Source organism: Physeter macrocephalus, chromosome 19, assembly GCF_002837175.3.
Source record: "Physeter macrocephalus isolate SW-GA chromosome 19, ASM283717v5, whole genome shotgun sequence".
In the NCBI taxonomy this organism is placed as follows: Eukaryota; Metazoa; Chordata; class Mammalia; order Artiodactyla; family Physeteridae; genus Physeter; species Physeter macrocephalus.
This window is the reverse complement of record NC_041232.1, coordinates 68,518,339-68,533,068: the sequence shown is the minus strand read 5'-3', so window position 1 is coordinate 68,533,068 and position 14,730 is coordinate 68,518,339. Positions and strand designations below refer to the sequence as shown.

Here is a 14,730-nt window from a genome sequence, read left to right as displayed (position 1 = left end):
GGAACAAGACAAGGATGTCCATTCTACTCTTATTTTTTCAACATAGTTTTGGAAGTCCTAGCCACGGCAGAGAAGAAAAACAAATAAAAGGAATATAAATTGGAAAAGAAGAAATAAAACTGTCACTGTTGCAGATCACATGATACTATACATAAAGAACCCTAAAGATGCCACCAGAAAACTACTAGAGCTAATCAATGAATTTGGTAAATTTGCAGGATACGAAATTAATACACAGAAATCTCTTGCATTCCTATACACTAATGATGAAAAATCTGATAGAGAAATTCAGGAAACACTCCCATTTACCACTGCAACAAAAAGAATAAACTACCTAGGAATAAACCTACCTAGGGAGACAAAAGACTTGTATGCAGAAAACTATAAGACACTGTTGAAAGAAATTAAAGATGATACCAACAGATGGAGAGATATACCATGTTTTTGGATTGGAAGAATCAATATTGTGGAAATGACTATACTACCCAAAGCAAGCTATAGATTCAATGCAATCCCTATCAAACTACCAATGGCATTTTTAACAGAAATAGAACAAAAAATCTTAAAATCTGTATGGAGACACAAAAGACCCAGAATAGCCAAAGCAGTCTTGAGGGGAAAAAAAAAGGAGCTGGAGGAATCAGATACCCCGACTTCAGACTATACTACAAAACTACAGTAATCAAGACAATATGGTACTGGCACAAAAACAGAAATAAAAATCCATGGAACAGGATAGAAAGCCCAGAGATAAACCCACACACATATGGTCAACTAATCTATGACAAAGGAGGCAAGGTTATCAATGGAGAAAAGACAGTCTCTTCAATAAGTGGTGCTGGGAAAACTGGACAGCTACATGTAAAAGAATGAAATTAGAACACTCCCTAACACCATACACAAAAATAAACTCAAAATGGATTAGAGACCTAAATGTAAGACCGGACACTATAAAACTCTTAGAGGAAAACATAGGAAGAACACTCTTTGACGTAAATCACAGCAAGATCTTTTTTGACCCACCTCCTAGAGTAATGGAAATAAAAAGAAAATAAACAAATGGGACCTAATGAAACCTAAAACCTTTTGCAGAGCAAAGGAAACTACAAAGAAGACAAAAAGAAAACCCCCAGAATGGGAGAAAATATTTGCAAACGAATCAACGGACAAAGGATTAATCTCCAAAATATATAAATAGCTCATGCAGCTCAATATTAAAGAAACAAACAACCCAATCCAAAAATGGGCAGAAGACCTAAATAGACATTTCTCCAAAGAAGACATACAGATGGCCAAGAAGCACATGAAAAGATGCTCAACATCACTAATTATTAGGGAAATGCAAACCAAAACTACAATGAGGTATCACCTCACACCAGTTAGAATGGGCATCATCAGAAAATCTACAAACAACAACTGCTGGAGAGGGTGTGGAAAAAAGGGAACCCTCTTGCACTGTTGGTGGGAATGTAAATTGATACAGACACTATGGAATGCAGTATGGAGGTTCCTTAAAGAACTAAAAATAGGATTACCATATGACCCAGCAATCCCACTACTGGGCATATACTCAGAGAAAACCATAATTCAAAAAGACACATGCACCCCAATGTTCATTGCAGCACTATTTACAATAGCCAGGTCATGGAAGCAACCTAAATGCCCATCGACAGACGAATGGATAAAGAAGATGTGGTACATATATACAATGGAATATTACTCAGCCATAAAAAGGAATGAAATTGGGTCATTTGTAGACGTGGATGAATCTAGAGACTGTCATACAGAGTGAAGTAAGTCAGAAAGAGAAAAACAAATATCGCATATTAACTCATATATGTGGAACCTAGAAAAATGGTACAGATGAAACGGTTTACAGGGCAGAAGTTGAGACACAGATGTAGAGAACAAATGTATGGACACCAAGGGGGGAAAGCAGTGGGGGTGTGTGGGTGGGTGTGATGAATTGGGAGATTGGGATTGACATGTATACAGTGATGTGTATAAAATGGATGACTAATAAGAACCTGCTGTATAAAAAAATAAATAAAATAAAATTAAAAAAAAAATACACACTACTGTATATAAAATAGATAACCAACAAGGACCTACTGTGTAGCACAGGCAGCTGTACTCAATATCTTGTAATAACCTATAATGGAAAAGAATCTAAAAAAGAATAGATCTATCTATATATACATATATATATCCCTTTGCTGTACACCTGAAACTAACAGAACATTGTAAATCAACAATATTTTAATAAAAATTGAAAAAACATGCCCAAAAAGTAAAGAAAGAAAGAAGCAATCCAGGAGCCTACTAATGAGTTATACATTCTACTTTTGTTTTGTTGGGTTTTCCAATAGCTAAGTGCAAAATTATCATCTAACAAGGGGGATTTGGGTAAATTAAATAGGTCAGTTTCAAAATGACTAGAACCTGATGATGGCCTAGTGTGGTCCTGAGAAAAAAGCAAACCCAATGTTGTTCATTACACTTTATTGCTACCATGTAGTCTTCATCAACTAGCATCCCGTTTCTTTTTTTTTTTTAGTTTTTAAATTTTTATACAATTTTCAAAGGTTTCTTTCCATTTACAGTTATTACAAAATACTGGCTATACTCCCTGTATTATACAATACATCCTTGAGCCTATCTTACACCTAATAGTTTGTACCTCCCACTTTCCCACCCTACCTTGCCCCTCCCCCCACTGCCCCGGTAATCACTAGTTTGTTCTCTATATCTGGGAGTCTGCTTCTTTTTGTTATATTCACTAGTTTGTTGTACTTTTTAGATTCCATGTATAAGTGATATCATACAGTATTTACCTTTTTCTGACTTAGTTCACTTAGCGTAATGCCCTCCAAGTCCATCCATGTTGCTGCAAATGGCAAAATTTCATTCTTTTTTATGTCTGAGTAGCATTCCACTGTATGTGTGTATATATATATATATACATTTATAATATATATATTTTATATTATATACCACATCTTCTTAGCATCCCATTTCTAACTTAAGATTAAAGAATAGGTCTTTGTCCTATCATGTCCTATTTATTTAAACCTGTTTCAGTATGTTTTTACCCCTCAGTTATAAATACCAGGATATTTTCACTAAAGTGACTTTTTCCTAAGATATGTTTTGCAGTGTTTGTTTTCTGTATTGTTTCTAATAGAAGCTTTCACTTCCAAACCCTGAGAAGCAGCCTTTGATAACTGGCATTGCCAACCCTGGAATGATCAAGATCAAAGGTTGAATCGGGGAGGGATAGGCAGAGACTGGGAGTAATAGTTTCCACATATTTACTTGTGGTATTCTTCTTTAGTTCACACAAGAAATTAAGAAATTAGCAAATGAGGTGCATTGCTCCTGTGCTTCCCAGCATTTGGAAGAAAATTTCAGAAAATCCGAAGCCCAAGTCAGTCCAAGGAGGTGCCTTGGGTCAATATAAGGCAGCTCTTGATCTTGGAAAAGGTTTCTACTTTTTTTAAGCACTAAGAGATGCTTCGTTTTTTGTTCCCTCTTTGAAAAATCTACTTTCGTTCTATATTTTTTAACATTTTGACATATCGAGAAACACTTATCAACAGTACATTTTGTTTATGAAAACAGTATATTTTGAATAATAGTCCATGAGAACTGAGTAACTCTTTTAAAGAACTTCTCAGGCTCTGAGGACCTTGCCTAAGTTAGATTGGACAAATATCATACAAACCCATTTCGCTTTTCCTAATTATTTTTGTTCTGGTGTATCCCTCAGGTCAGACTTAACACACAGTTTCATTTTTCTGAGAAAGTTAAGAAGAGAGCAACAAGAAAACAGATCAGGTTGACCCCAAGTTCACTATAATTGAAAATAAATTTATGGGCTACAGAAAGAAAACTAAAATAAAATCTTGTATTTTTTTCCTAAGCCTCTTAAAGTGAAATTTTTCCTCTTTTATAGAGTTTATGTATTTCTCTTTTTTCTTTTTCTCTCTGTGTATGTGTGTGTATATACTCACACATATATACCTCTATATCTATGACTATTGATACTCACACACATAAAAACATCTATAACTATGAATATCTATCTATCTAACTAAATGGGTAATAGGTACATAAATGAAAGAGAGGAAAGAAACAAGGAAAAAAAGGAAGGTGAGGAACAAAACATGAAGTAAGAGTTGTAGGTTACCCAGGTCTAGAGCTAGACAACAGGGATATTAAAATAATCAATCTATTGCTTTTATTTTACACAGGAGAAAATTATGCCTTAAGAAGGCTGAATGCCATACCCATAGCTATACTACTCAGCACTAGTAGAATTTGATTAATGATGAGCTTCTTAAATGCTTGATTTAAATCCCACCAATTTATGATATCTATATCTGCCTTCCCTAAAATTTCTCCCAGATTATGTGAGTGAGTCTTGATGTCCTTTTAACCTACTAAAAAAATGTTGTTCCTGCATTTCTGGATATTAGGCATTTGGTTTGTATGACAGCTACAACTTACTTTACTTTGATATTATTTTTTACAACTGCATTAACTAAACTTTCACTATTATCTCTTAATTTGTGATTTAGAATATCTATCACATACCAAACAAACTGTGTCCTTCCTTGTGTTTGTAGGATCACAGTTTTGGAAGAGGGGTTGAAGGTGATTTAGTTCCTATTCTCGGTACAAACCATCTCTACAATGAATAAGTCATGGAGTGGACTTCTTAGTTTTCTCACATCTTATCGAGCCTTTGCAATGGCTTCCCACTTCTCTCCAGCCTCACCTTGTGCCCCTCTCCAGCCCCTGCTTTCTACTCTCTAAACTCTTCTTTTCAATAGACAATATCTAAATGATAGTCTTCTTCTTCCACTCCGAATAAAAATCAAAAGCCAACATGTTTACTTTCAAAAGCCTTCTGTGACCTGCCCCATTATCGCCCCACCCCCAGACATACAGACAGGCTTCTCTGCTGCTCCTGGAAGATGCCAGGCAAACCTCTGCTTGTTGTTCCTTCAGTCTAGACAGCTCTTCCTCCCCGTAACCACAAGGTACACTGCCTGGCTTCCTTCAGAGCAAGCTTCAAATGTCACCTTTTCAGTGAGACTTTCCCTGGGCACCTGATCTAAAATTTCAGCACTCCCTGGGCCGTGCCACTGCCACTTTCTGTGTGCTTCCTCCACTTTATATTCTCTCCTTAGCACTTATCTCTGATGTAGCATGGATCCAACTTGCTCATCTCGTTTATTCTCTAAAGTAAAAGGCAAGCTCTCTGGGGTCAGGCATTTTGGTCCATTTGATCCACCTCTGTCCACACACAGCCCAGAATAGGGCTTGACACTATTAATAAATATTTGTTGAATAAATGAACAAGAAACTTAAGTTCTTTTTCTCACTGCATTCAGCAGTTGTTTAGTTAGAAAATACAACTTACTGAAGAATTTTTGGCTATGTGTTAAACAGCATTTTATTCTCATTACTGATAATCCAGACAAGTTTCCTTCATTTAAGGAGAGCCTATGAGAGAAGGTTAATATTTAAAGAATATGAATAATGCAAAGGGTGTGAAACAAATTAAGCAATACTCTGAACTCTATTTATGGGGTTTACAAGAGGTTTTTATTATGCTTTGTGGTGTTGCTACTTCCTACTACTATATAATAAATGTCAGCTCCATACTACGTCTAATAATGAGTGAAAAATCGTTCCCTTTTAGCCGCCAGCTCCAGAAAGTGGCATACCCTTCATGGGAAACCCCTGGTTTGTCCTGTCTGGTTTTACTGTAATTGTTTACCTGTCTCTCAACACTGCAAAAACTTGCTTAAGAGCTGAACTGTTGGTTAACCTACCTCGATGAATCAACTCAGGCAACTGGATTAATTGTGAGCTGAGCTTTATGTGAATAGTTGGTCTATGTTTCATGCTCTCCTGACCTGAAAGACCAAAAAAACTAACCAGAAATGTCCCAGGCTGAGGGTGGGAAAAGAGCATATTTCTGTTCTGAACCACCTGGGGCTTTGGATGACTTCCACCTTTCCAGAAGTACAGCTAAATAAACGAAAAGCAATTCAGAAACCAGTAGATAATTTTAGTATAAGATGGTGCACCAAGGAGCTGAGCAAATCAATTATATTAGGGTTACCTTCCCTGTAAGGTCGTCAGAGATTCCTGTTCCAGAAACGGCCTAGGAGAGAGTTGTGGTTTGCTTACATTTGACAGATTCCCTTTATTCCTTCTTGGCATCTTTGAGAACAGGCTCATCCAGTTTCATCTGCAATGTTTTGTTCTCCTTTCTAAAGCAAAGATGGTAACATTTTATGGGAGGCCATTGTCGGTTCTTAAGCAGAAAAGGCTCATTAATGTTAAACTATCTGCCAAGATTACCTTGTTTTGGTCATTCCTGAGAATCCCTTCTTACCTTCAAGAAGGACTGATTCCCTCTGGGTAGAGGATTATGATAGGAAACTGTGAAAAATAAGTATTTAGGGGGAACAGCACAAGGCAAGTATGGCTCTCACTTCATACTACAATTTGGACTTTATAGTAGCTTAAAAATTCAATAAACTTAAATTCCTGAGGTTATAATGCTGAAGTTAACTTTTTTGGTAACTTTCCAAATTTAGAACTCTATACTCATGCATATAAAAAAATATATATTTATCGTATTACCGTGAATGTAACTCAATTTTAAGAACAGTACACATTTTTCTTTGAAACAGACTAAATCAAAATTCATAGCTATTATTACGTTCAATAATAATTTTGTTGCTAAGAACTCTGAAACTACACGTTATTAACTTGGGCTTAATTTAATAATGTGCCATATACACAACCGGAATCTTGTATACTCTTCATTTTAGGTCTTGAAATAAAAAGCAGTATCCATATTACAAGCATGATGACTTTGACCAAGCTCAGCCTTTTCCTAGGAACACAGCCTCTAGCTTTTGTTTAGGGACATTTCACCTGCTTTAATAGTTTTCAGATAATGAGATAATGTATTGAGTGGAAAACTCTCGGAAGCTAATTTATGTGACCAGTTGAACAAACACACATGTACACACCCTCTAGGACTGCAACACCCGGATCACAATTCAGAAGGAACACGGGGAAAAAAAAAAGTTGGCAGACAGACATTACTCTTGATTTCTCTGAGGCTATTTCACCTACGGACGGACATAGAAATGTCCTATCGCTTGCCTGGCTTGCCTCACGAAATGACTTCTCCTTAAATGAAACTCTAAACACATTATGATGATGAATTGTTTGAGGGGGTTTTTTGTTTGTTTGTTTTGGGTTTTATTTTGAGATACAGATGGAAGGAAATTGACATTGGTGTGCTAAGTTCTTCTGTAATCCGAACCAGCTGTTTGATAGGCAAGGGTCAAAGTAAAGAAAGACAACCAGCTAGTTTTTTGATGACGTCCGCGTACCCAACACGTCCGCACCTGGATCTCGGTGGAAGCCGCCCCACTACTGCGCTCACACCCAAAACCAGGCTCCAGACCCGGCTCCCTCGCCGCGAGCCCGCGGCTCCTCATCCATGTCTCACGTCCTTTTCGCAGGCGAGCCGCCCAGCAAACCCCGAATTGGTGGGAACACATTCCAGCAATAACAGCCCGGCTTCCCCAACTCACCAGCCTGCGAAGTTTCCTCGGCGGCAAGAGGTGTCGGGTTTCAGAGGTTTCCTGCCCCTCTCCCAAGCCTGTGTAGTCCTGGGGTCCGACTCCAGCAACGACCCGTGATCTGCCTTCCAGGGCGACAGTCCTGGGGACAGCTCCTATTTTTCCAACCTGTGGCGCTGGATCGGTGCAACGCCGGCCGGTTCCCAGCCCCTGCCAGTCAGGACTGCAAGTGGCCGGACTTGTAGCACCACCCCTGAGTCCGCGGAGACCAGGGATCTGGAAGGTTTGTGTGAGGAGAAGGCGTGTCTCCCAGTCCTAACGCGGACGTGCGGAGCGCACCTCAGGCGAATCTTGGTGGTGACTCAAAGGCGCTCGGCTTCTGGTTCACTTCTCTTCATTGCAGGGCTCCAAGCCCTAGCAGGCAGCTCATTTTGAGTCCTTTATTTTTGCGTGTTTTCTTTGATTTCTCTTTTTCATAGAGCCCTGGACACTGGGAGAACTGCTTCCAACGCATTGCATTTCTCTCCTCCGGGGAGATGTCTCATTAACTAGAGAGAAAGCAAGGAACTGCTAGTGGAGAGCAAACAAAGACTTCCGAAAATAAAAGGGCTTAGGAGGAAATCCGTGTTTTAAAAGTTAGGATCTGTTACTAGGAATACATTAATTAGTATGCACCGCCCTAATCTTTGCCTCCTAAAGTCATTTCAGAGATAACGTAGGTTACTAAATAGGTGTCATGTCTATGAGATCAGAAGAAATCAGGAGCACATACATTTACTGAACAAATCTTTATTAAGTACCTACTATGTGGCCGACCCTGTTCTAGACACTTCGGATTCATCTGTCCACAACCAAGATCCTGGCTGGCTCTCTTGAGGTCACATTTCAGACAGACTCTGACATCCCTGATGTATAAACCAATGGTAACAGTAAGAATCCAAGGTTGAAGACATATAATAGCAATTGATTTTTTCAACTGTGAAGAAAATCAAAAAGTTCCAAATATGTTGCTTGCATTCATGTCGGTAAACGATGAGGTGACTGCTAAAATGTTAATTGTTTGACCCAGTTCTGACAAGGTGCCTTAGAGACAATCTGAGAGGCACTGACATCAGCTATGGATCATCTCCTGGAGAAGTGCTGTGGGAGGGGTGTGAAAAGAAAGAACCTAAAACCAAAACCAAATGCAAATAAACAAACAATAGCAAAGCAGTGGAGAAGAGGAGTGTTGGAGAAAACATTTGGTTTCACAGGAATCTGTCTATTCTACTAGGAAAATATGGGAGAAGTTCTATTTTCTGTGCCTCAATGTTCTTATCTTGAAAATGGGGATAATAAAATTCTTTCTTCATAGGGTTATTGTGAGTAAATGCGTTCATATCAACAAAGTGCAAGAACAGCACCTGGCACAGTAAAGTATATATGTTGGCTATACTTATTATTTTGGTAGCACTTATCTACTCCATTCCTCCAAAGCAAGGTCCGATTCATAAAAATTATTCTGATCTACTGTGAAAAATTACTGGAGGTTTGGGTTGTAGATTTTCAAAATACATATGCTGGGAATATATATAGTAAATCTATTTTGCACCATCAGCAATATTTTTATTGCTCTGTGTATCTACGGGGCCTGAGAGAGATAAAAGAAATACATAAACAACTTTGACTTTATTCCTCTTTTTATAGCACATTAATTTAAAATGATTCTCTGTACATGATATAAAATTCTCTGTACATGATATAAAATGGTAATGTGTATTCTTCACCTAGTTTATGTGTTCACTTACATTAATCCTAATAGCTATTATTTCCCATACTCCACAGCTTTTATAAGGCCATTGTCCACAGATCATCTCATTTGATTTTCACAATATTGCTTGGAAAGGGGCAAGGCGTCTATTATTTTTTATTGTCCCCATTTTTAAGAATGAAGAAACTGAGGTTGAGGAAGTCCCAGCAATGTGCCGAGAATCACAAAGGTCCATGAATATAGAACTCAGGTCTGCTGATCTGGAAGGCAGAGCTCACAGTGGTCAGGACACCATGCTGCCTCCCTTCTGTTTATGGACAAAGTTCCTGTCAGGAGAAAGTCTAACACACACGTTTATCGTCTGCTCTCTTTGTCACCCTTCCCTTCCCCAGATAAGTAGGTGTGTCAGCTGCCTCGTAAGGTTAACTCTTGCAGGGACAACTCTCCTGGAGTCACCTGCCACAGAAATCCTGTGTTTCTGGTTCCGAGGCTCAGAGGTACTAGTGTTACATCGTGATGTTATTCAGCTACTGGAGAGGGTGGAACTTTTCCTTCCCTGTGGGCAGAGGGTTCCAAGGAGGAGACGGTAGTGGGAGAATATGAGCAAAATGATTCTTGGCCACTTCATGAAGGCCACTTTGACCAGAGATAGAGCAGAACAAAAGACCCTGGAAAACCATGAAAACAAGGTGACAGCATCCTGTGTTGTAATAAAAAATAAATGTCTTTCTGCACCTGGAGTTTACATAGCACAAAGTTGATAGATGTAATTTCTGTCAATAGTTTTATCACTGAATAAACACAGCACTGAGGTAAACGGATACATAAATGTACATGGGTGACTTCTAGTTAAAAATGGTAAATTGATCACATGTGTTTCATCTCTCCTTCCCCAAACTCCTCTGACACAAGAATAAATACATTTTTATATGTTATGAAACTGTAAAGACAAATAAAATGGAGAAGAAAAATCAAGGACAAAATAAACTGCATTGGATGATCTGGAAAAACCTGGAAAAACCTAAGTCAGATGGAGGCTGGGTAACTGATCTGGAAGAGGATGAGTTGGACACTGCATGCCTGTAGGAAGGCTGATGGGTGAGAAGCATTAACTCCCCGTGTAACCAGGGAGGCTCACGCCTAGGAGTCAGAAATATCACCAGAGAAGGAGGAGAAGGAGGCCAGCTGGTGGAGTGAACACAGGGGTTTGGTTAGACGTCTGTATTCAGAATGCTTGGACCCAATGTTCCCTTCCCCACTGTCGTGCAATCAACCAACCATAAGTTCCTCCATCTGATAAACCCAGACTGCAGGAGACTGGAGGTTTATTTTCTGGAGAAAGTAAACTAGAGTAAATTGTAGTTTAGCAAGATGAACTGAACACATGCATTTTTACTCTGCTCCTATAGAAAATGAATTAAAAAGAAATGTACCTTCAAGACAGTAAAAAAAAAAAACAAACCTCTCAAAATTGAAAATACTCAGTTTTACAAATTTGAAAGATGGGTTATAAGATGAAATATCCAGGAAAATAAATTTTTTAATTAAGTAATTAAACACACCAAGACACATCATTCTGAAATAATAGAAGCCCAGGAATAAAGAGAAGAGCAAAAAACATCTTCCAGAAACATAAAGCAGATCACATACAAAGGAAAAGAATAAAAATTTCATTGCATATCTTGATACTATGTATAAAATAGATAACTAATGAGAACCTACTGTATAGCACAGGGAACTCTACTCAATGCTCTGTGGTGACCTAAATGAAAATGAAATCCAAAAAAGAGGGGATATAGGTATACATATAGCTGATTCACTTTGCTGTACAGTATAAACTAACACAATAGTGTAAAGCAACTATACTCCAATAATAAAAAAAAAGTGACAGTGGCAAAAATAAAAATAAGTTTAAAAATAAACCAAAAAAAAGAGCAATAATGCATCCAGAAGATTCTTTAAATGCCTTCACGATTTATAAATGAAATTATTTTGAAATGAGGATTGTGTACCCATACAAAATGTCAGCCAAGTGTGATTAAAGATATTTTTAGACATATAAGGATTCAAAAATGTATTTCCTTTACTGTTTCTAAGGAAAGGTCCCCCAAACAAGCTTATAAATCAAGAAAGAGGAAGAGATGGAACCCAGGAAATGAAGGTCCAACACAGGAGACAGTGAAGTGAATTCTCCAGAACAACAGGACTAGAGAGAAGCAGAAGGCTGGACTGCAGAAGGAAAGTCTTCAGAAAAAAAAAAGAAAAAGAAAATAATTACTTAATGTACATGTACATTTGAAAAATTTTTGATAACGTCCGTGTAGTGGAGACTGGAAGTGCTCATCCGATTCCAGGTTCTCTTTTTCCTGTGCACCCCACTGGATTTCAATCCTTAGCCCTTTGCCAGTAAGAAGGCATGTAACTGAGTTCCAACCAATGGTATGTGCACAGCAGTGACATACACCACTTCCAGGCCATTCCCATAAAATGACCTATGACATCCTCCATGCTTTCCTTCTTTCCTTATTAGTATCCAGACACAAAGACTAAGTGAAGAGCTCTGAGGCACTAGAAGACACTAAAGTTCTGAGATGAAAGATATTTGTGGCTCTGAATGATTGTGTGGCATAGAAACCCTAACTGCCACATATTGGGCTGTGATACGAGCAAGAAATAAACTTACACTGAGATAAGCCACTGAGATTTTTAGGAGTTGTTTGTTAAAGCAGTTAGACTATTCTTTTTTTTTTGGCTGTGCTGCACGGCATGTGGGATCTTAGTTCCCAGACCATAGATGAAACCATGCCCCCTGCAGTGGAAGCATGGAGTCTTAACCACTGGACAACCAGAGAAGTCCCACAGTTAGACTATTCTGATTGTTTCAGTTTGAAAGATCATTTGGGAGCATTTATGAATAATTTACAGTAGGTACAAAGTATACTAAACAAATTGAAAAAATGATACTAATAAGTCCAGGAAAAACAAAAGGTTATGAGAAAAGAAACAATAATAATATAGCACTCCATTCAAATGTGAATATAATCAGAATAACGGTAACACTGACAAGAGAGTAACCATAAACTACAATATAGCTGCATATGGAGGGTGGGCATAGGGTAAGATGGTACACGTACGTGCAAGACAACTAAATTCTCAACTATTATAACAGTCAATAAACAATGTGCGAAATTGCAAAATAAAGAAATAGTAGGATAAGCAAACCATTTAGAAATACACATGTAAGTATTACAATAAAAATCCACTAAAAGAGTCAAGTATTTTCCTGTGGGGATTGAAACTGGGACTTAAGAGGAAATCTGTGCTAGTTTTTAAGAATTTGAACACCCTTGTTTTGAACACTATGAGATGTTTTACCTTAATAAAAATAATATTAGTTTTAAAATATACATAGGAAAACAAAAGATATGTGTTCAATAGAGAAAACATTACAATTTATTATTAAATATTTGCATATTTTTTGCATAATAACCTATGAGCAATGGAGAAAGTGAATTTAGGGTGCAGACTGAAGATAGATTTGAGAGGTTTGCACAGTCATTTATTCACTCAACAAACATTTATTAAGTAACATGTACCTGATACTTGGGGATATCAGGCACGGGGGCGATAAAATGGAGAACATGAAGGAAAAACGTAAGGTACTCTGAGAAAATGAGCATGTTAAAGCTTTAAAGAACAAATACATTTGGTTTCTTCTCTCTTGTCCTAGGTGACATGAGCCACTGACTTAACTTTTAGGGTAAGATATTGCCTTCCATCCTTCAAAATACTCTTAAAAATTGCCATCTTGTCTCTCGAGTTGAACTCCACGCTGATGAGATCAGAGGGTTCCTAACTCACCCCACTCTTGGGATTGCAGTGAAAGCTTTGCCAGCTAGTCACACACGGGTTTGCCTCCCCCCTCTGCTGATCTGCAGTTCATATGATGTTGTCTAATCACAAATAAAACTCAACCCCTCCCCAGTTTGAGGAAACCCCACAGCATGCCTCAAAATCACAAGCCTGGACTCCCAGGTCATGCTAGTTTTCCTAACTACTTTTAAAGATATAACGTCAAGGAATATATATGCTTAAGTGAAGTTTTACTGGCAAATTACTTTAAATATGTAGCACATCAAGACCTATTTTAGGCATCGAAGTGGACCTGTTCACATAATTATATGTACAGCATCTATTCTATGGTGAGGTCTTAACTTCCCCACTTCTAATTTCATTTTGACTCAGTTTCTTAAAATGTGAAAGGGACATACACTGGAACCTTACATGGAAATTATGTAACTTAGTCTAATTCTCTCTTTTTATGTTAAAGGAACATTCTGTGGGAAAGCAACAAATGGTTTCATGAGTAATGCTTGCATATAGACAAAAAACAAAAAAAATGCTATAATTATGGACAAAATTACAATTATAAAACTTAAATCAATTTATCAAATTGATGAAGGAGAAATAAATTCATATTAATAAAATTAATAATTGCATTAATTATAAATAATGATTAATTCATATTAATAAATTCATATTCATAAAAACTAAGCATTCTTTTCTATATACATAGAAAAGAATGTAATGACTATATATATATACACATAAATATAGTCATAAATCTACATATATAACTGCATGTGTGAACATAAGTATAGTCCTTTACAAGCACATGTAAATTATATACGTATATATGCTTAATGCTAGCTTTATAGTGAGCTACAAAATAAAATGTCATATGAGCCTACCGTATAAGTGTAAACAACTGTATGGTGATTCCTTCATTTTCCCAAAATATATTATCAAAGAAAAGTGTTCTACTTCACAACTTTTGCTACTTTTTAACTGCTAACACTTCAGACTGTGATGCCATACACTTAGGAATAATTAAAACCGTCTTAAATTCTTTTGCCTGTCTTTTAACAAATTATCAGGTAATTTGTCCACGCATCCAAACTAACATAGATTGATGTAATTTCAGGCAAATATGTCTTTTTCCCAAAATACTTTTTTGATCAAAGTTCTTTCATGAATGTTCCATTATAAGAGATCTATAATGACATCAATATAAGATAAACATCTCTTTTTTAAGGTATAATTTGGGAAATGATGTTCCTTATGTTTGATCATATATGATATTAAAAGATAATTTGCAAAAATAACAATTAGCAAATGAAGATTTGGTGATAGCCAAGAATCCCATGCTAACTGATTACTTTTTAAAACTTTATTTTTAAGAAATAGTAAGACTGTCTTATTAAACAATCTTACATTATAATTACATGAAATATCATCTAATTTATTTTTGTAATCAGTATGGTAAAAGTTTATATACCCATAATAATTTTTATTATATTT

The 14,730-nt window shown here is 37.0% G+C and overlaps 1 protein-coding gene across 7 annotated transcripts in view; it reads right to left on the bottom strand.

The window, feature by feature from the left end:
- Positions 1-8,168, bottom strand: part of RAB27B (RAB27B, member RAS oncogene family) — a 62,241-nt gene extending 54,073 nt beyond the window's left edge. For 3 of the 7 annotated variants that reach the window (XM_055080331.1, XM_055080328.1, XM_024132243.2), the window contains exons 1-2: positions 7,632-8,168; positions 6,205-6,287 (exon numbers count right to left, since the gene is read on the bottom strand). Coding sequence is in view for 5 of the 7 variants with exons in the window: in XM_055080328.1 (XP_054936303.1) it covers positions 6,205-6,255 (51 nt within the window). In the remaining 2 variants the exon portion in view is untranslated. Of the gene's footprint in view, positions 1-6,136; positions 6,332-6,378; positions 6,460-7,631 lie in introns of all 7 variants that reach the window. The other 4 variants (XM_055080329.1, XM_007124293.3, XM_055080330.1 and 1 more) reach the window with 4 other exon arrangements.
- Positions 8,169-14,730: the final 6,562 nt, after the last annotated feature.